Source organism: Dendropsophus ebraccatus, chromosome 1 (genome assembly GCF_027789765.1).
Source record: "Dendropsophus ebraccatus isolate aDenEbr1 chromosome 1, aDenEbr1.pat, whole genome shotgun sequence".
Taxonomy (NCBI): Eukaryota; Metazoa; Chordata; class Amphibia; order Anura; family Hylidae; genus Dendropsophus; species Dendropsophus ebraccatus.
The window spans coordinates 76,238,616-76,260,768 of record NC_091454.1 but is presented as its reverse complement, the minus strand read 5'-3'; the positions used below and the strand labels follow the sequence as shown (position 1 = coordinate 76,260,768).

At 45.1% G+C, this 22,153-nt stretch overlaps 1 protein-coding gene across 5 annotated transcripts in view; it reads left to right on the top strand.

The window, feature by feature from the left end:
- LOC138794716 (tetratricopeptide repeat protein 41-like) overlaps positions 1-22,153 on the top strand; it is a 79,276-nt gene that overhangs the window by 41,634 nt on the left and 15,489 nt on the right. For 4 of the 5 annotated variants that reach the window (XM_069973585.1, XM_069973550.1, XM_069973558.1 and 1 more), the window contains 5 exons: positions 1,428-1,881; positions 2,924-3,154; positions 11,168-11,366; positions 11,523-11,659; positions 13,402-13,520. In XM_069973585.1, the coding sequence (XP_069829686.1) occupies positions 1,428-1,881; positions 2,924-3,154; positions 11,168-11,366; positions 11,523-11,659; positions 13,402-13,520 (1,140 nt within the window). The remainder of the gene's footprint in view (positions 1-1,427; positions 1,882-2,923; positions 3,155-11,167; positions 11,367-11,522; positions 11,660-13,401; positions 13,521-22,153) is intronic. The other variant, XM_069973576.1, reaches the window with a different exon arrangement.

Genomic DNA, 22,153 nt, shown 5'->3' with positions numbered 1-22,153 from the left:
GATGCTGCTTAAACCACAAGCAGCATGAAATAATGACTCGAAGCCCCGTTGCTTAAAATGGCACAGTCATTCAGGATAAATTGAAGATTGTTTTAATACATAAACCTCTCGGTATGTTATGCTGCCCATGGTTCTGGTAGCATCAAAGAAATGACAGGTTCCCTTTAGGAAAATGTTTTGATATAACATGCAACTCATAGAGTTATATTGTACTGTATATCTGAGCCTATTCGGCTTTTAAAAAGTTTCCTGTTTAGTTTCTATTTAGAACTTTACATTCGGGAAATGTAGTATTTACAGCAGATGTTATGTAGTAATGTGATTTAGGTAAATTCCAACAATATTGCTTTGAGCTTTGCATTAAGGGAGCTGTCAGGGCCATATGCAGATTATGTCAGGCAACAATTGTGATGGACTAAATAAACAGTAGGATGTATTATTCCTTTCATCTAAAACAATTCTTAGATATGTACATACATCCAGCACTGTACAAATCTGTATAACTAGCACACGTCTGTATCTGTAAATCTGTAAATTTCTAGCACCAGTTGATTTGAAATGTTTTTCTCTGGAGTACCCCTGTACATATAAGCTATCAAAAAAGAAGCTTTCGACATTTTTAACTGACAAAGTACCAACTGTTTGGTTCTGTATAGGGCAATGGTTTTCAAACTGTGAGGCGGGCCTCACCAGTAAGGCGCCCCCTAATGGTTGGTGAGACACAGCTGGGGAGGCAGTTCTCAAAAAATGACTGAGCTGCACAGTTCTTTCCCTGACTGCAACAATCTCTGGTATAGGAACATTATTGACTCATTTTGTATTTATTTAGATGTTATACAGAGTTTAGGATACAAATGAAGGGTAGCCTGAGCAATAGTTTTCATTTTACATTGACTTCCACCACGGATGGTTAGGCCCCAGCATCCTCTTGGTTTGTCTGGTCAGGACCGGGCATCACTTTTATAACACAGTATAACACATGAATGAGAAACTGTGTAATGTACTTTATTACATAAAATGCCTCTTTTCTTTTTCCCTTTTCCTTCTCCCTAGTATTTACTGCAAAAAACTGCTAAGGTCCATAATAATAGACAAGCTGAAATATTAGATCTCTTATGTTTCAGATGACATGTTGCTGATGATAGAAGTCTATAGAGAAGGGAAAGTAGGGCTGATGGAGAGAGACAAAGGCAGAAAGACCCCTAGGACATGGCTGAAAGTCCTAGTAAGCTGGATTCTCAACTCAGTACCATTTTATAATGTCATCCATGTTGCTGCTGCCTCATAGGTGTTCAGGGAGATATAAGACAGTGTGTACAATATGATATCATAGAAGAAGACACTATGATATGTTGATTTCTGTCATTCTGATGTTTTTTCATTTTGTTCCCCCTATTCTAATCCCCATTTTTATTTATTAACATAAGGCAAAAGGGTTTGAGTGGTTGCCAGCCAGACTACCCCATCAATGCAAAATGATCATGACAACAAGGAGTTCTCACCTGTCTTACAAAAGTCTGATATCACGTTCAGATGTCCAGATAGAGGAGCTGCAAATGACATCGGATACAGAGGAACGCTTGTGTATTTTTCGTAAGCACTTAGCAATGCCAAGCAGAAAGGTGCCCCCCTGTTTGATGGAAAGCTTAGAAAACAAGAAAAGGAAAATTAGCCCTCTTCAGCTCGGAGTCCTAGCTAGTGAGCTCCGTACCTGCCCCGATGTGGCCAACTGTATTGACAGTCCTCTGGAAACACTGTCTACAGAGCAGCTGTGGTCATTGCTCATAAAACATTGGGTTAAGCACTATAGCTGGCCTCGTGAATGGAAACAGAAGAGTAAAACACCCAAGTCAGCTTTTGGCAGTGACATTCATAATTCAGGTAAATATGGCAAATATAAAACAGCAAAACTAAGCTGTTGGAATACTTTGCTACCTAGTCAGTGTATATAAAGCTGGTTGCAGACAGAAGATTACCTGGTCAGAAGTTGATGTCCAGGGGGGTCTATCAAACCCCATGCATATTTGATGTTGGTGAATTGAGATTCCACTGCAATAATAAGCTGACCCTGGGGCCCCTGACCAAGTCTTTGCTACCAGTTTGCACCAGCTTAAATTATGTCAGGCCACATTCATTTGTTTCTTTTATTTTTTGGGACTGTGTAGTATACAGTCCACAGTCATTAGTCCGCGATCCGCAAAAATACATCCGTAATGTTTGTGGATGTTTTGTGGACTTTTTATGGATGTTTCATTATGGAGGTAATTTTATGTAGTTCAAGTATTTTTTGTCATTAAAAAAGGTTAAGGTTGGTTAAAAAAAATGTATTTAAATAATAATAAAATTAAAGGAGAAGTCCTGCAAAATATTTGATGAAAGTCTTGTATTGTCCCCCAAAAGTTATACAAATCACCAATATACACTTATTATGGGAAATGCACATAAAGTGCGATTTTCCCTGCACTTACTACTGCATCAAGGCTTCACTTCCTGGATAAAATGGTGATGTCACGACCCGACTCCCAGAGCTGTGCGGGCTGTGGCTGCTGGAGAGGATGATGGCAGGGGGACACTGAGGGACACAGGGTACTGGAAGGACAATGAGCATCCCTCTGCCATCATCCTCTCCAGCAGCCACAGCCCGCACAGCTCTTGGAGTCGGGTTGTGACATCACCATTTTATCCAGGAAGTGAAGCCTTGATGCAGTAGGAAGTGCAGAAAAAAGGACTTAATAAGCATTTCCCGTAATAAGTGTATATTGGTGATTTGTATAACTTTTGGGGGGCAATACAATACTTTTATCAAAAATTTCACCAGACTTCTCCTTTAACTGACATGAATATTCTAGTGTTATTTACAGGTTGTTAAAATCCTCTTTTACTTGGAAGTGACTGTATTGTGTTTGTGTTCCTGCTTTATTAGGGTGGGTAGTAGATGTCTTGTGCCTGCTTGCCACCTCTCACTGTGGTTTGCATGAAGATGATATTCTGAAATTTCTAAAGAAAATTGGGTACAAGGACCAGTATGAGGTAACGTCTCTACACTGGGCGGCCTTCCGATTAGCGACTTTAAAATGGATTTGGGAGAAACCAGATGGATTGCTGCAATTTCACCACCAATCTTTCCATGATGCTGTTGTCCATTTACTGTTTGGTAAGATAAGAAAAAAAATAACTCTACTAAAGAATATCTAGAGCATAAATAATTAACATGCACATTATTTACGACCTTCTTATATAGTATATATAATATAAATATATATATAATATAAATATAGTTTTTTTTTCAACTCTTCACCCATTGTTTTTTTTTCAACTAAATTACAGATGCATTTTGGTATTATTTTACTGTGGGTGAACATAGCCTAGGAGTGCGTTTCCACATGTGTTTGGATTGTGATCTGAATGCTTTAGAAACCGTGCCCTCCATTCTCCCCCAATAGCTTCATGATGTTTACTAGATTATTGGCAACATTGTGCGGCTATTGGGGAATAACAAGGGGCATGGTTTCCACAGCAACCAGATCACAATCTGAACACATTTGTGGACACACTGCCTAAGTGCATTTGTATAAGGCCAGGGCTGCTCTGTGACTTTTTGTAGCGCTACATGCAGGGGCGTAGCTAATGTCTCCTGGGCCTTGGTCAACTTGGGCCCTCCCCCCTTTCACGACCAAGTGATGTTATTGAGATATATATATATACACATACACACACACCAATACAAATATTATCAATAACACCAGCATATAGGAAGAGAAAATATTATCACCATACATATTACCGCCATACTGTTACTGACCAAATCCAGTATACTAAGACCAATAAAACACAGTACCAGATAACAAGTAACAAATAACAGACCACATACTGACTAATACCACCACATACTTACACCACTGCTGCTACTGAATAATACCACCACATACTAACACCACCGCTGCTACTGAATAAGATCCGCGGTACACAGATCACTATCACCTTAAACAGTCATATAGAGGCTGACCCAGCTGTACACAGGTTCTATACTCCATATACATTACATTGCAGTTATATTTAGTGACTCACAGGGGCCGTCTTCTACGATCAGAGTTCTTCCCTTTTCATCTTCTTCTCCATCTGCCCTGGGCCGTTATGAGAACTTCTCCGAGCCACGAATCCACAGAATCTGACAGAGAAACAAATTAGGCTCCTCACTCTGGCACCATTCCCATCTCTCTACAAACTGCACATCTGTACTGGCCTCTTTACATCCTCATTTAGTGGGTAGGCTGACTCTATGTGACCCCCTAATAATATATGCCACCACCTCTATGTAGCCTCCTTATAGATGGCCCCCTGTGTTGTCCCCCTTATAGATTGCCCCCTCTTCCCCTATGTTCCCCCCATATAGATGGCCCCCTCACCCCCTATGTTGCCCCCTCATAGATTCCCCCATCTCTTCCCCCTTATAGATGGCCCCCCTCTCCCCCCTTATAGATGGCCCGCTCATATATGGCCCCCCACTCTCCACCCCTTATAAATGGCCCCGTTTCCCCCCCTTGTAGATGCCCCCCTCCCCCCCTTGTAGATGGCCCCCTCTCCCCCCCTGTAGATGGCCCCCTCTCTCCCCCCCTTGATGATGGCCCCCTCACTCCCCCCTTGTAGATGGCCCCCTCTCCTTCCCCTTATAGATGCCCCCCCTTATAGATGGCCCTCCCCCCCATAGATGGCCCCTTCTCCCCCCTCCTTTTATAGATGGCCCCCTCTTTCCCCCTCCTTTTATAGATGGCCCCCTCTTTCCCCCCTTTTATAGATGGCCCTCTCTCCCCCCCTTATAGATAGCCCCCTCTTTGCCCCCCTTATAGATAGCCCACTCTCCCCCCCTTATAGATGGCCCCCCCTTCCCCCCCTTATAGATGGCCCCCCCTTCCCCCCCTTATAGATGGCCCCCCTTCCCCTCCTTATAGATGCCCCCCTCCCCCCTTATAGATGGCCCCCCTCCCCCCTTATAGATGCCCCCCCCCTTATAGATGGCCCCCTCCCCCCCTTATAGATGGACCCCCCTTCCATATGGCCCCCTCTTTCCCCCTTTTATAGATGGCCCCTCTTCCCCCCCTTATAGATAGCTTTTCTTTCCCTCCCTTATAGATGGCCCCCTCTTCCCCCGCTCTCTCTTCCCCTTATAGATGGCACCCCTCTCCCCCCCCTTATAGATGGTCCCCCTCATATATGGCATCCTTCTCTCTCCTCCTTATAAATGCCCCCCTCTTCCCCCCTTGTAGATGGCCCCCTCTCCCACCCTGTAGATGGCCCCCTCTCTTCCCCCCCTTGAAGATGGCCCCCTCTTCCCCCCCCTTGTAGATGGCCCCCTCACTCCCCCCCCTTGTAGATGCCCCCCCCCTTGTAGATGGCCCCCTCCCTCCCCTTCCCTTGTAGATGGCCCCCTCCTTCCCCTTCCCTTGTAGATGGCCCCCTCCCTCCCCACCCCTTGTAGATGGCCCCCTCCCTCCCCACCCCTTGTAGATGGCCCCCTCCCTCCCCACCCTTTGTAGATGGCCCCCTCCCTCCCCACCCTTTGTAGATGGCCCCCTCCCTCCCCACCCTTTGTAGATGGCCCCCTCCCCCTTGTAGATGGCTCCCTCCCCCCCTTGTAGATGGCCCCCTCCCCCCCTTGCAGATGGCCCCCTCCCCCCCCTTGTAGATGGCCCCCTCCCCCCTTGTAGATGGCCCCCTCCCCCCCTTGTAGATGGCCCCCTCCCCCCTTGTAGATGGCCCCCTCCCTCCCCCCTTGTAGATGGCCCCCTCCCCCCCTTGTAGATGCCCCCCTCCCTCCCCCCCTTGTAGATGGCCCCCTCCCCCCCTTGTAGATGCCCCCCTCCCTCCCCCCCTTGTAGATGGCCCCCTCCCCCTTGTAGATGGCCCCCTCCCTCCCCCCCTTGTAGATGGCCCCCTCCCTCCCCCCCTTGTAGATGGCCCCATCCCCCTTGTAGATGGCCCCCTCCTTCCCTCCCCCCTTGTAGATGGCCCCCTCCCTCCCTCCCCCCTTGCAGATGGCCCCCTCCCCCCCTCCCCCCTTGCAGATGGCCCCCTCCCCCCCTTGTAGATGGCCCCCTCCCTCCCCCCCTTGTAGATGGCTCCCTCCCTCCCCCCCTTGTAGATGGCCCCCTCTCCCCCCTTATAGATTCCCCCCTCTTCCCCCCCTCCTTTATAGATGCCCCCCCTTATAGATGCCCCCCTTCCCCCCCTTTTATAGATGGCCCCCTCTCCCCCTCCTTTTATAGATGGCCCCCTCTTTACCCCTCCTTTTATAGATGGCCCCCTCTTTCCCCCCTTTTATAGATGGCCCTCTCTCCCCCCCTTATAGATAGCCCCCTCTTTGCCCCCCTTATAGATAGCCCACTCTCCCCCCCTTATAGATGGCCCCCCTTCCCCCCTTATAGATGGCCCCCCCTTCCCCCTTTTATAGATGGCTCCCTTCCCCTCCTTATAGATGCCCCCCTCCCCCCCTTATAGATGGCCCCCCTCCCCCCTTATAAATGGCCCCCCTCCCCCTTATAGATGGCCCCCCTCCCCCCTTATAGATGGCCCCCCTCCCCCCCTTATAGATGGATCCCCCTTCCCCCCCTTATATATGGCCCCCTCTCCCCCCTTTTATAGATGGCCCCCTCTTTCCCCCTTTTATAGATGGCCCCTCTTTCCCCCCTTATAGATAGCTTCTCTTTCCCTCCCTTATAGATGGCCCCCTCTTCCCCCGCTCTCTCCCCCCCTTATAGATGGCACCCCTCTCCCCTTATAAATGGCCCCCCTCCCACCTTATAGATGGCCCCCCTCCCCTCCTTATAGATGCCCCCTCCCCCCTTATAGATGGCCCCCCTCCCCCCTTATAGATGGCCCCCTCCCCCCCTTATAGATGGCCCCCCTCCCCCCCTTATAGATGGCCCCCCCTTCCCCCCTTATATATGGCCCCCTCTCCCTTTTATAGATGGCCCCCTCTTTCCCCCTTTTATAGATGGCCCCTCTTCCCCCCCTTATAGATAGCTTCTCTTTCCCTCCCTTATAGATGGCCCCCTCTTCCCCCGCTCTCTCCCCCCCTTATAGATGGCACCCCTCTCCCCCCTTTATAGATGGCCTCCCTCTCTCTCCTCCTTATAAATGTCCCCCTCTTCCCCCCTTGTAGATGGCCCCCTCTCCCCCCTGTAGATGGCCCCCTCTCTTCCTCCCCTTGAAGATGGCCCCCTCTTTCCCCCCCTTGTAGATGGCCCCCTTACTCCCCCCCTTGTAGATGGCCCCCTCCCTCACCACACCTTGTAGATGGCCCCCCCCTTGTAGATGGCCCCCTCCCTCCCCACCCTTTGTAGATGGCCCCCTCCCTCCCCACCCTTTGTAGATAGCCCCCTCCCTCCCCACCCTTTGTAGATGGCCCCCTCCCCCTTGTAGATGGCCCCCTCCCTCCCCCCCTTGTAGATGGCCCCCTCCCTCCCCCCCTTGTAGATGGCCCCCTCCCTCCCCCCTTGTAGATGGCCCCCTCCCCCCTTGTAGATGGCCCCCTCCCTTCCTCCCCCCTTGTAGATGGCCCCCTCCCTTCCCCCCCTTGTAGATGGCCCCCTCCCTCCCCCCCTTGTAGATGGCCCCCTCCCTCCCCCCCCTTGTAGATGGCCCCCTCCCCCTTGTAGATGGCCCCCTCCCTCCCTCCCCCCTTGTAGATGGCCCCCTCCCCCCCCTTGTAGATGGCCCCCTCCCTCCCTCCCCCCTTGTAGATGGCCCCCTCCCCCCCTGTAGATGGCCCCCTCCCTCCCCCCCTTGTAGATGGCCCCCTCTCCCCCCTTATAGATTCCCCCCTCTTCCCCCCCTCCTTTATAGATGGCCCCCTCCCCCCCCCTTATAGATGCCCCCCTTCCCCCCCTTTTATAGATGGCTCCCTCTTTCCCCCCTTTTATAAATGGCCCCCTCTTCCCCCCTCCTTATAGATAGCCCCCTCTTCCCCCCCTTATAGATGGCCCCCTCTTCCTCTCCCTTATAGATGGCCCCCTCTTCCTCTCCCTTATAGATGGCCCCCTCTTCCTCTTCCTTATAGATGGCCCCCTCTCCCCCCCCCTCCTTATAGATAGACCCTCTTTCCCCCCTTATAGATGCCCCCCCCCTCGTGCAGGCAGATAAAAAAACCACACAACTGATGTGCGGCTGCCGGGGGTGTCCCATCCTATCCCCGGCAGCACGCGCATCGCAGACATGCTTGTGTGCTGGGGCTGGGACTTCCAGGCACTGAGGAAGTTTTGTAATGCACTCGCTGCCGTGGATAGGACAGGACACCCCCAGCAGCTGCATATCAGCCCGGGGGCAGACGGATCCAGACTCTTGTGACCGCGAGCAAAACAATGCTTGCGTTCACAAGAGTAATTGATGGGGGGGGGGGGGGGAATGCCTCGGGGGCCCCTCCTTGCGACCGCTGCGACCCTGGTAGTTTTCCACTGGCTACATGATTGATTGTAACTGTTGAGTGACAACGGCAGTCCACAAGATTGCATTTAACTCAGTTTATTGCTTTACACTGATTGGAAATATAGTTTATTTTGGGGATTGGTTCACTATGATCTAGTTCATTTAAAAGAGTAATTTAGAAGATCAGCTCATTAAATGGGTATTCCCCCAAAAATTATTTTTGCATATTTTTCATTGCCCACCCATAGCTTTCCATCTTTCCAATATAAAGTTATTATGGATTCTGCACAGTTCTGCAGTTATCTTGGCGCACTCACTCCCACCAAACGCATAGAATCATCAACTCTAAGTCCAACCCGACACCACTCCCTGCTCCTGGCCCCCACCCTCGGAGTCGGGATCACGTGTCCTTCCTCTCTTTAATGGGCTGGGTTAGCGCCAGTTGCTGCCTCAACTCTGCTATATCTTGTGGATATCAGCTCTGCTACATCATGGACCAATCAGGCATAAGCATTGCATGATGGGAGATGTAGTTTTATGGCCGGCGCCATGTTGGATATAGTTTGGCTTTTTACAAAACTCATAATTATGGAACGGAAGCAGCTAGAAAGACGGGAGACGGCTCAAAATTCTCAGGGGGACTTGGTGAGTAAGTTAGGTTTGGGAGCATTGTATTTTTTTTTAGCTCTTGGGGGGAATACCCCTTTAAGTTCTTTAGTTCATTATATCTCTGGCATCCTGTTAGGAAGTCATTAGAAGCAGGTCTTTTCTATAACACTCGGAGCCTTCAGTGCTGGCTGCTTGAATGAGGTATTATTTTGGTAAAATGATCACATTTCATTAGTTATTTTTGTGAATGAAACCACTTATATAACAACGAAAAAACTGATCCAAAAGACATCACAAAAAATGCAGGACAGTCATAAATATAACAAGTTTTTATTTATGTAATCCATCAACAAATGATTAAAAAAATGTTATTAAAAAGGAGACACAGAACCAGTACCATACACAAAAAGTATAATGAGGGGTTAAGATGTAGAATTCATATAATCACATATTCATATATTGCATTTGTAAGATAGTAAATAGTTATATATATGCAGCCACCACTAAATGGCACCCAAAGATGATGATAATCCAAAAACTTTTAAAAATAAATATAGAGGGCCATCCAAAAAGTAAGTGATGTATATTAGCCCAAAAAAAAGTATGAAACCCCAATACCCCCTAAGAAAGTAAGAAAAATCAGAAAATACAAAAGTAAACTAAAGAGGTGGATGCATGGTTTGAAAACTCCCTCTCACCAACTCACCATACACGCGTAGGGTGAGTTTGAGTTTGAGTTTACTTTTTGGTTGGCCCTCTATATTTATTTTTATTACTTTTTGGATTATCGTCATCTTTGGGTGTCATCTAGTGGTGGCTGCATGTATTGTCACATATATAACTATTTACTATCTTACATATGAGCTGGCGTAGGTTTCAAAATCTTCGCATAGACGGGCTCCGTGCGACCGAGAATTCCCCTGAGTTCAGGAGCTGCAGGGACATTTGTAAGCCCAGCGTAAAAAACGCCGGACTTCATAAATGTCCCCCTTTGTGTATGGTACTGGTTCTATGTCTCCTTTTTAATAACAATTTTTAAATAATTTGTTGATGGATTAAATAAATAAAAACTTGTTGTTATATTTATGACTGTCCTGCATTTTTGTGGTCTCCTTTGGATCCATTTTTTTATTGATTTGTATCTTTTGTGCTTAGGGACGAGTTATTTAGGGCACTATTGTTTTGTAGCTTTTATATAACAAGGTTGTGTTGAACTCTGCAAAATATCATTATATGTGCTATTCAATATAGAAATGAGAGTCCCAAAAAAGGAGCACCCATTGAGAGTTAAAGTAGAAAATGGTAAGGAGCAGGGTGGCAGAATAAAGTTGGTACAGAGTCCAGTAATATAATAAAGGGTGTGTAGGACCGGTGAAACCAGATCTGCCTTCTGGGAACTGTTGAATGGTAATTGTTGGATAGCCTTGCCTAGGTTCTCAAACAAATGAATATACTGAAAAGGAGGTAACACCAACTAGAGAGGGTGTGGATGATAGTATATGTTATTTCCTCTGACTTCTTTATTTAATGTGTTAATGTATTTGTTAGTGGTTTTGTTTTTGGAAAAATAAAAGAAATTTGAACAATAAAAAAGATCCAGCATTTGGGAGCAGCTTTCATCTCTGAGGATTCTGTTTGTACAATACTTTGCAATTTACAGAATTTCTCATTGATCTAAAATACCAATCTATATACAGTATACTGTACACAGTATGTGTAATGATGTCAAAGGAATTCTTAAATTACACCCCCCCTTTAATTAACACAGCACAAAGCTATATAATTTTGTGATGTGTGTTAATAAACTGGCAAACACAAGGCTGCCGATGCGCATGCCCAGTTTTTCCCTCCTATTTATTGCATAAGAACCAGGAAGTGAGGGAGAACTGAAGCTGGAGAACCGGAGCTGATGGAGACCTTGGCCAGTGGAGAATTCAAATGGCAATCGACTCAGGAGGGATGGTACGTATGAAATGTATGTTTGCCAGTCTTTTTTTTGGTCAGTGCCGGAGTTTTCTTTTAAATATTTTTCTGTCCAACAGTATTTGCCCTATCATGTCAGTGATTGGACTAGCATGTCTTTCCATCTGAGTGGTTGCTTTATCTTCCTTACCTAGTGTTATCAATTTTCCTTAAGGCGATGCTACGCCAGTTGTTGAAAGCCTGAATTATACTTCTCAGAACACAGTGAATCGTAAAAGAAAACATTTTCACCGCCTTCATCTCAAGTATTTTCAGCAGATAGAATTTTCTCGACTGGCATTTGATGAAGTGCCATGGCACCTGAAGATGATTGGCAAGCTCCATGAGTTGTACAGGTTCCTATTAAATCAAAGGTAAATAGACCACTGATGTATAAGATCCAGACGTCAGTTGTAGAGAAACTGTTAAAACATTGAAGTCATGTAGTAACTTACAAAGTTTTTTCTGTTGCAGTCTTTGGATTTCTTTTGCCCACTTACGTGTTGTATCATTTCCTTTTCATTTCTTAGGACACTAGACTTGATTCGTAGAAACATGAAACATGGATATCAAATGAAAATGGATCTCATTCACTACTGGCAAATATTGTTATATTCAGGAAAGGAGCCAGCGGTGGAATGTCAATCGTTGTTACACAATATAACAGGTGATACTTCAACCACCCTCTCACCCCTACTTTAAATCAGAACCCACCCAAATACAAACACCACCTCCACCTCAAAACAGATCTCTCTCTTAATACAAACTCCCCTCCACCCTAGTACAGATTTCCCCCATCCACCTTCCAAATCCACACATTCACTACTACCTCAGAACAGACCCCAAACCCACCCCAGCAGTCTGAGGGGGGAGGGAAATCATGTGATCTGCGCAGTGATCTCCCTTCCAGTCAGAAAGCAGCACTGCTTGCGTTACATCCATGCATATGTGGAACTGACATCCCACAGGCATGATGTAAACTTTACAGCTTTGGGATGATCCTTTCGTCCGCAGAGCTCTGATGCGGGCGCATCAGCGCGCCCGCATCAGAGCTTCCCATAGCGGACAGTGAAGCGAGCGGCCGGAGCCGATCGCTTCACTGTGTGAACTGACAGGTCTTTCTGCGTCCGGAATTCACTGAATTCCGGCCCCAGAAAACTGACATGTCAGTTGTTTGCGGCGGCGTATGGGATCCCGGCCGGAGCGTGTACGATGTGTGTACGCTCCGGCCGGGATCCCATAGAACAACAGGCATTGTTCCACCGTGGTAAAAGTACGTCCGTTGTTGCAATTGGCAACAACGGCCGTACTTTTACGTAGTGTAAACATAGCCTTGAACTGGAATGGCGTTTTGGGATAGTAGGGAAGCACCCAAATGTTTCCTGGTAGATCTTGGACGGTTGACACATATGAAATAAGCTGTCCTATGTTTGTACAGAAGGAACAGCACTGTTTCTGGTCATTTTGTCACTTATAGGCTGGGTTCACACTACGTATATTTCAGTCTGTATTGTGATCCTCATATTGCAACCAAAACCAGAAGTGGATTAAAAACACAGAAAGGATCTGTTCACACAATGTTGAAATTGAGTGGATGGCCGCCATTTAATGGCAAATATTTGCTGTTATTTTAAAACAACGGCTGTTATATTGAAATAATGGCAGTTATTTACTGTTATATGGCGGCCATCCACTCAATTTTAACATTGTGTGAACAGATCCTTTCTGTGTTTTTAATCCACTCCTGGTTTTGGTTGCAATATGAGGACCACAATACTGACTGATATATACGTAGTGTGAACCCTATTGCATTTTTACAGGAATCTAGGGAACTGATTACTCAAGCAGGAAGCAATAGGAGATCCCTGGGGATTGAATCTGTGTACGTGGCTGCCTCAGGAGCTGGTCACGGCAGAAACAGTTGACGGCATTGAAAGAGGCGTAATGGGTTCAAAGGATATAATAATGTTAACACTGTAAAAGTATAGAAATCTTTTTTTAAATGTTGATCCAATCTGATTGTCACTCAGGATCAGGAGGGGTATTGTTCTTTTTGGGGCTGAAAGGCTTATGCCTTATGTTTTTAATCTTTACTTTCCTCTGGATCAGTTAGGGGAAACAAAGTTATGCCCCTTCCCTTCATACACATTCTCACCCGTCTCATTGTTGAACCTGATGGACATTTCTTTTTGTTAGCTGCACAAACCATATTTTGTATATGGTCCAGAGCAGGGTGCCCCCCTGTGACACCCATAAACAGGAAAGCCTCGTTAATAATTTATCCCAAAAATAAAAAAGAGACAGGTTGTTCCTATGAATGTATAAAATTTCACTTCTATTTCTGGTAGAAATGTTATGGTGATGGCCTTTTACTGGTATTATTGTGTAATGTACCATTGGTTGTTACAGAAGACACTGCTGATTTGACTGCTCAATGCAGAGTGATATTATTCGCTGTACAGTGCCTCATAGATATTGGTAAGACCAAGGAAGCTGGGGCTATACTATCGTCTATTGAACATCATCTGGTGAGTAGTGATTTAAAATTGAGATTACGAACATAATATGCATTTTTGTAGCAAAATACCAGTTCTTCTTGAACCAGTGCACCTTGCTGCTGCAGAATAAAGTGAGCTGATGAATGACGCCATAAGCTTCTGCCAGCACTATGAATGGGGTTGTAAAAATGTCTGATATTGTATGTAGGTGTTGGCAGACTTAGAGGGTTCCTTTCTACCAGGCAGACAACCTACATGGGAATTTTCTCCATGGGGAATACTACTGGAGGGGGGCTAATTGCACAGGGAGGCCTAGCTACTAAATATATAGGGGCACATAGAAGGCATAGCTACTATATGGGGGCACAGAGGGCTCTATCTTCTTTACGGAGGGGGGGGGGGTTGTCTAGCAAAATATCAATTCTTCTTGAACCAGCGCACCTTGGTGCTGCATAATGAAGTGAGCTGATGAATGACGCCATATGCTTCTGCCATCACCATGAATGGGGTTGTACAAATGTCTAATATTGGGTGTCAACACAGGCCCTTAGGGCAGTTTTACATTACCACTCTACGCTGCCGCTGGGCATCTTAGAAGCTAATTACTTGGGTAATGTGATAAACAATCCAATCCTTTTTATTGAGGTTTTAATTTTTGTGATATATGCACTTTACCCATAAGTTGTGATCTGCACTTTGACACCCAGTTATATGCATACCATCAGCAGCTCCATGTTTGTGTCTTCTTAGTACTGATTATACAATTGCCTGCAGTAGTATATATGTAGCTCCAGTTCCTTAGTGTGGCCATCTTGTCAGTTCTGGTTCATCTTTCTTTTATAATATACAGTTGTGCCTTGCATTACGAGAAGAGATGAGCGAACCTTGAGCTTGCTCGAGTCCATTCGAACCCGAACTTTCGGCATTTGATTAGCGGTGGCTGCTGAGGTTAGATAATGCCCTAAGGCTATGTGGAAAACATGGATATAGTCATTGGCTCTATCCATGTTTTCCAGACAACCTTACAGCTTTATCCAAGTTCAGCAGCCCTTGTTAATCAAATGCCGATCGTTCGGGTTCGGATGGACTCGAACCCGAACCTGGTTCAATCATCTCCAATTACGAGCATAATTTGTTCTGGGACTGTGCTTGTAATGCAAATCCAAAGCAAATTTAAACATATGAAATCACTGAAATGCAGACAATTGGTTCCACACTCCAAAATAATTATTTTTATTCTGAATAACTTGTAAAACAAATGAAACAAACATTTAGTAACAGCTGAATGTGTAATATTATAAGTTACTGTACAGTATAGCAATCAGCATGTGGAGTATAATGTATAGTAAGTGCAAATTACCTGAAAAACAGCAGCAGTGTGTATAGCTGAGTGTAAGTGCAGACACATTATAGCAGGAATGGAGAGGATGGGAAACACAAGGGCTGATAGAGCCTGCACGAAGCATAAAGGAATGAGCAGGGCATATGTGGGCACATAAATTCAGCACTCTGGAGAGAGAGGGGTTACCGCTATGATGAGATTACCTCCACTGTCCTGTCCCCTGGTGCAAGCCCCAGCCTGAAGTGGATCTGCTATGATTTGGAAGGTGGAGGAGACTTCCTGGGTCAGAGTGCAGTGCTGTAGACCACGCTATGCAGACCATACCCTTCTCCTACTCGCCCTCCCACCCAGTACAGAGAACTCTTAAACCAAAGTAATGCTCTTAAACCAAGTCACAATTTTGAAAAACTATGAGCTCTTCTTGCAAAACGCTCTCAAACCAAGTTACTCTTAAACCAAGGTACCACTGTGTGTGTATATTTTATATCAATAATTGATTATTATCTTCCCGCTCCCCAGTGCGGTGCCGTCACCCCAGCATCATCCAGTGCCCATTTCTATTGTCCAACAATTTAAATATCTTGGAATCCTAGTGTCTCCTGAGGTCTCTAACTACCAAAAGCTAAATTTAGACCCGCTCCTGTCTCATACTGAGACCAAACTAAGGTTGTGGGCAACCTCCCATTTTCGCTACTTGGGCAGATAAACATTGTTAAAATGAATTATCTCCAAAAGTTTATATCTCTCCTCCATATTGTCCCACCCATCTCCCCCTCTCTTACTTCAGACAATTGGATAGCATACTACGGGCCTTCTACTGGCAGGGACTGTCCCCTCATTTCAGCCTTACAACACTGCAGGCCCCCAAAGAGTACAGAGGACTAGCTGCCCCCAACTTTTACGCTTATCACTTAGCCTCACAACTGGTTTACGCCCATTGGTGGCTTGATATTGATTATAGTAATGCAGCCACTTCTTTATATGGGGACCTTCTCTGATCCTACGAGGGACTGGCAAACAACTTATACAGGTATAAGAAAATGGGACATGATCTGTTACTTCCAATAAAAAAAGCACTAGTGGTTGCCTGGGCACAGGCTCAGAAAAAGTTGTGCAGCCCTGCTCCCTACCTGTCACCCAAAACTCCTCTGTGGTTAAATCCTCATCTGACCCGCTTTTTTGGGCACCCAGCAATTGGATATTGGACCTATAGGGGACTTAAATATTTGGGTCAACTCTTCCCTGACTCCACTAGCCTTATATCATCTCAGGAGCTATAGATCTCATTAGATTGCTGCTCAATAAATCCATTTTGGTTCCTTCAGTTGAGACAGTTGGTGCGAGCTGAGTTTGGGTCGGGAAATGTCACCTTAACAACGTCTAGTCTTGAGGCCTTACTGCACACTTAAGATCTGGACAAACCTCTAACGAATGTATACGCCCTCCTCCAATCAGGGAGTCCCAAAGCCTACGATAAAGCTTATACTAAAGGTGAAGCGACATTCCTGAGCTCAGAGCGGATGATTGGGAGGAAGTCACTGATTACTTCCTGACGTCGGTGGTGAGTGCATTTGACATTGACATACAGTTCCGTTTCCTACATCCGGTTTATTTCACTCCAGCCCGCCTGAAATTTTTGGGGATGGCAGCAGCTGATGCCTGTTTTTGCTGCCACAGTGTTACTGGAACCTTTATACACTGAGTATTTTCATGCTCTAGAGTACTGCCTTTCTGGTCGTCAGTGCTGCTGTTTCTACACCAGCACTTTGACTTTCCACGGATTCTATCTCCCCATGTATCGTTACTTGATGTCTTAGATACTTCTATATTTGGCACATACCGACTTCTGTTCTTTCATATTCTACAGTTTTTTTGCCTGAAAGGTGGTACTCATGGCATGGAAATCTCTGGACACCCCTTCTCTAATGGAAATCCCTAGTCAATTCATATATTCCTCTTTACAGGGTGCTTTATTGTCCTTCCTGTTAAGGTTAGCAACTCGAGCCACGCAATAGACTATTGTATCCTGGTATAGATACGACCTTTACAGAATTGTGGCTCCTTATCCTAATCTATAATTAATGCCGAGATTTGCTATCCGTTTTTAGGTATGACTTGATGCTAGTAGGAGGTTTTTTTTGCGTTTTTCCGTTTATTGTTGTAAATGTTGGTTTTGATAAAAATGCATAAGCAAAACCTTTTAAAAAACAATTAATTACTATTTGTTGTTGGGTCACAGCTTCTGTAAGATATATATATATATATATATATATATATATATATATATATATATATAAAAATAGTCGAATGAGGCGGCACTCCAGTATAAGTGATAAAAAAGTGGTTTTTATTCACCCATTAGTAAGCAGCGTTTCAATCTCTCTTTGAGATCTTTTTCAAGCTTGAAAAAGATCTCAAAGAGAGATTGAAACGTTGCTTACTAATGGGTGAATAAAACCCACTTTTTTATCACTTATACTGGAGTGCCGCCTCATTCGACTATTTGGAAATTCGGAAGCCTGGGTCTGGCTACCTGAGTTCGTGCACCCACTTGAGCCGCAGAGCCTACACAGTGCCGTCTAGCAACCTTTGTCAGTTTATATATATATATATATATATATATATATATATATATATATATATATATATATATATTTATATATATATTTTTATACTGGTTAGCCCAGTGTATGCCGCAACAACTATTGGTAACACATGCTTTGAATTTTTATTTATTGTATGTAGTTGTTACCATTGGGATTTAAATAAGGGAATACTACATACTGGCAGACTTGGAGGGTTTATTTCTACAGGCAGACAACCTACAGGGGAATTATCGCCATGGGAAAATACTACTGGAGGGGGGCTAATTGCACAGGGAGGCCTAGCTACTAAATATATAGGGGAACATAGAAGGCCTGACTACTATATGGGGGCACAGAGGGGGTCTATCTTCTTTATAGAGGTATGGAGGGGGTTTATCTATTATATAAGGGCACAGATAGGACCTTTTTACTATGTGAGGGCATAGAGGGGGCCTAAGTACTGTTTAAAGGGGTAGTGCGGCGCTAAGAAATTATTCACAGAATAACACACATTACAAAGCGGCCGAAGCTCTCCGATCGTCCCGAGTGCTGGACGCCCTCTGCCGCGTCATCAGATGCTCAGCTGCGATTGGCTGAGCATAACTGTGCTCAGCCAATCGCGGCTGAGCGGCTGATGATGCGGCAGAGGGCAGCCGGCACTCGGGACGATCGGAGAGCTTCGTCCGTCCGTCCGAAGATGACGTTGTGGCACAGAAGATCGGGGACGGGGGTGGGCATGTGACAGGTATGTATAATGCACCACACTTCCGGGTACACGTGCGGGGGTGGGGGGACACAGGGAAGGGGGCGATTCACAGACATAACATACATTACAAAGTTGTATAACTTTGTAATGTGTGTTATTCTGTGAATAATTTCTTAGCGCCGCACTACCCCTTTAAGGGTCCAAATTGGAACAAAATAATATAGGGGCAGAAAGGGGGCAATGTTACAATGTGACGCAATACAGATGTGGACTTTGTATAGAGATAAAAATGGTGATGGAACAAAGAGCCTAAAATGTTTGCCAGACTCTGTGGAGACTAAACATCACTGAAGAAGAAAGGAAAAGTTAGTAAGGTATCTAACTTTATATAGTTAAAGTGTTACTGTCAGTTGTTTTTTGTTTTTTTCAGAAATCAATAGTACAGGCGATTTTAAGATACACTGTAATTGGGTTTATTAGGCAAATGCCATTATCTGCATTCAAAAAGACTTTCCCCAGGTCCCCCCCTCCTCTCTCTTATTCACTGCTCATTATCAGGAAATTGTGTCTTGTTTACCCTTTCTAATCTATGGAGAGGGGAGGGGGAGGAGGGAGATAAGTCGCCAGCAGAGAGCAGGGAATAAAGGATTACACAGCGGGATCTGTGTGAAAGCCAGTATTCAGAGGTCAGAGAGGTCAGTGCTGACTTCAGAGGAGATAGTCCGGTGATGTAGCTGTAAATTAACTCTTTGTTGTCCTGTTTTGGTGCCTCATCTCCCTCCACCCCTCCCCTCTCCATAGTTAACCATGAAGATGGGGGGAGAGTTTTAAACTGCTTTTTCATGATAAAAATGCATTTTTCGGCTAATAAACCAATTACAAAGTTTCCTAAAATCGACTGTACTATTCATTTCTGCAAACAAAATATTTAAACGACAGTGACACTTTAATTTATGGGGGTATACTGGTCTTTATATAGTGGATGTTATTTAGTAATTGTATGGTGGTATTAGTTACTATGTGGCGATAATATGTGTTTCTTAGATGGTACTATTGGTCTTATTGCTGTAATTATTGGTTTTGGTATACTGGATTTTAGGAATGGTATGGTGGTATTAGTCACTGTGGTGGTGTGGTGATAATATATGTTTCTTATATTCGGGTATTATTGGCTTGGTTTATTGGATTTGGTCAGTAACAGTGTGACTGCATGGTATGAATCCACTTCTGGCTTTTGCCATATTTTCTGCTGCCAAAAATCTGCAGTGTGTGGTGCTACCCTATGATTGGGTGAACAGCAGCAGGAAAAGCATCATAGTACATTGCCTTAAAGTGACTCTGTACCCACAGTCTGAACCCCCCAAACCACTTGTACCTTCAGATAGCTGCTTTTAATCCAAGATCAGTCCTGGGGTCCGTTCGGCAGGTGATGCAGTTATTGTCCTAAAAAAACAACTTTTAAACTTGCAGCCCCATGCCCAACGGCCGGGGCTTAGAATGTTTATGCATTAGGCTGGCACCACCCCTCCGTCCCTCCTCCCCACCCTCTTCATCATTAGGAATGCCACTGGAACATTTTCTCCTGTCTGAACATTGCGCAGGTGCCTTAACGATCCAGCCCATGTTCAGTATTCACACAGCTGATGAATAGGAGACAATCTGCCTGCAGCATTCCTAATGATGAGGAGGGCCGGGTGGAGGGACAGAGACATTCTAAGCCCCGGCTGTTGGGTACGGGGCTGCAAGTTTAAAAGTTGTTTTTTTAGTACAATAACTACATCACCTGCTAAACGGACACCAGGACAGATCTTGGATGAAAAGCAGCTATCCGAAGGTACAAGCGGTTTGGGGGGGTCATATTGTGGGTACAGAGTCGCTTTAAATGTCTCTCATTGCTCTAAACAAAAGTTGGGAGGTATGAAAACACAGTCTGACTTTCCCATAGCAAACAATCACAGCTTACCTTACCTATCCTAACAAGTAGAGATGAGCGAATCTGCCGAGGTTCGTATGAACCTGAACTCTCGGCGTCTAATTCCCGCTGTCTGCCCGCTCCGTGAAGAGGGTGGATACAGCCTGAGGACCGCCTGGAAAACTGTGATACAGCCTATTGGTTTGGCTGTATCACAGTTTTCCAGGCGGTCCTCAGGCTGTATCCACCCTCTCTACGGAGCAGGCAGACAGCGGGAATCAGACGCCGAGAGTTCAGGTTCATATGAACCCGAACCTCGGCAGGTTCGCTCATCTCTACTAACAAGCTCTTATAAAATGAAAGCTGAGCGTTGATTGGTTGCTGTGGGCAAGTTAGACTATTTGCCCATGGGAACCAATCACACTAAATTAGATTAATTTGAGAAATAAGAGCTGAGCTGTGATTGGTTGCTATGGGAAACAAAAACGATCTCTAGGTTGATTTGTACCATTCACAATTGGGCTTCTTCCTTAAAAGAATAGCAAAAACAAATGCAGCCCGCTACTGTCCATGTTCTCTCTTAGGGTATGTTCACACTGTCAAAAAATCCCTCAAACACCACATCAAACCACAGTATTTAATGAACGCTAACCAAAAGCTCTTTGCTTAGTCACCAATATGTTTGATGACCTCTTCAGTAAAGCACATCACCAGTCATTAAAGGGTTAATGCTTCAGATGTGTTTACCTGTAGTAACCATGGCAACTGTGCACTGTGATGACAGGCGCTTATGTTATAAAGAAGGTTCCATAAAGCAATGCATCGTGCCCTGATCAGTGCCATCTTGGTTGCGCCAAGGACCTTGAGCTTGACTACTTTAGTCTCCCCTACTCTTGATGTAACTTGGAAGTTCTAGCAGGGAAAAAGCGGTGGACTACCCCTTCAATGAGTCTCCACCTTCTTGAGAAGTGGACCTGGATCTGTGAAGGAGAAGAGATACATCCGCCTAGCCATCAACAAGGTGACAGATACTGCAGCCAGATCTCTTTCACATCCAGTTTATTATATTTACAGTATGGTATTACCCTCTTAGCCCAGGAGAGTGGCAACCCTCCAGCCATGGCTCCCTTTGAGGGTTCCCCCCACAGGGGGTTTTGCCTGAGTGCTGAAGGGTGACTCTTTGTGAGTCAGGGGTATGCTATTTTCAGTCATGTGATTTTAAATAAAATTGTGACTCTTTGACACCTGATTAAAATGTGTTGTGTCTTTATTTGAGATATTTGGTTTAATTTATTATGCTTGTGAGTTGAGGATCCATCACATAGTGCTAGACATCTGTCTGCTACACAGTGCAGGCAGGATGGAGCAGTTGACAGCACAGCTCCTGAGCGTACGTGTGTATCCCTGGAATAAAGGAACACTAAAATCTTGAAAACAAATAGACAAAAGAACAGATATTGCAAAGTTTATACCTATATCTGCAAGGTTTTGCAAGTTACAGGTGTAAAATATGGCACCAGCTCTGGAGCAGGCAGGTGCAGGTCCAGTCAGATTTACTAAGAGGCGTGTATCTCTTTGTAAATCTGGTGGGCCTAATTTAAGATTGGTTTACAAGGATGCCAATCTTAATAAATGTACCCCATAGTGTACTTAGAGATGGATATAGCATATATTTATACTGTATAATATATATGCATATAAATATTTATACTATAGCTATATTTACACCAGCCGGGGATAGGGGATTAGAGCTGATAGGTGGGACCACACAGTCTGTAGAGAAAATATCACGGGCACTACTAACACGTGTCCATATGCATTAAGATTTTACCATGAGGACTTGCATTAAAAGCCGTACCGGGGTGCTCGTCATACAATGTAGTAATGCGATATATGAATTGAAAGGAAGAAAGTTGCGGGATCGATACATGTATCTGGGACGTCAGACACCACATCTCACAGGTGCAGCACACACATGACGGCCATTTTGCGCGCAGGTGATGAAGCGCGCATGCGCGCGAAATGGGCGTCATTTGTGTGCTGCACCTGTGAGATGTGGCATTTGACGTCCCAGATACATGTATCGATCCCATATTTTAACCATGAATAAATAAAGAA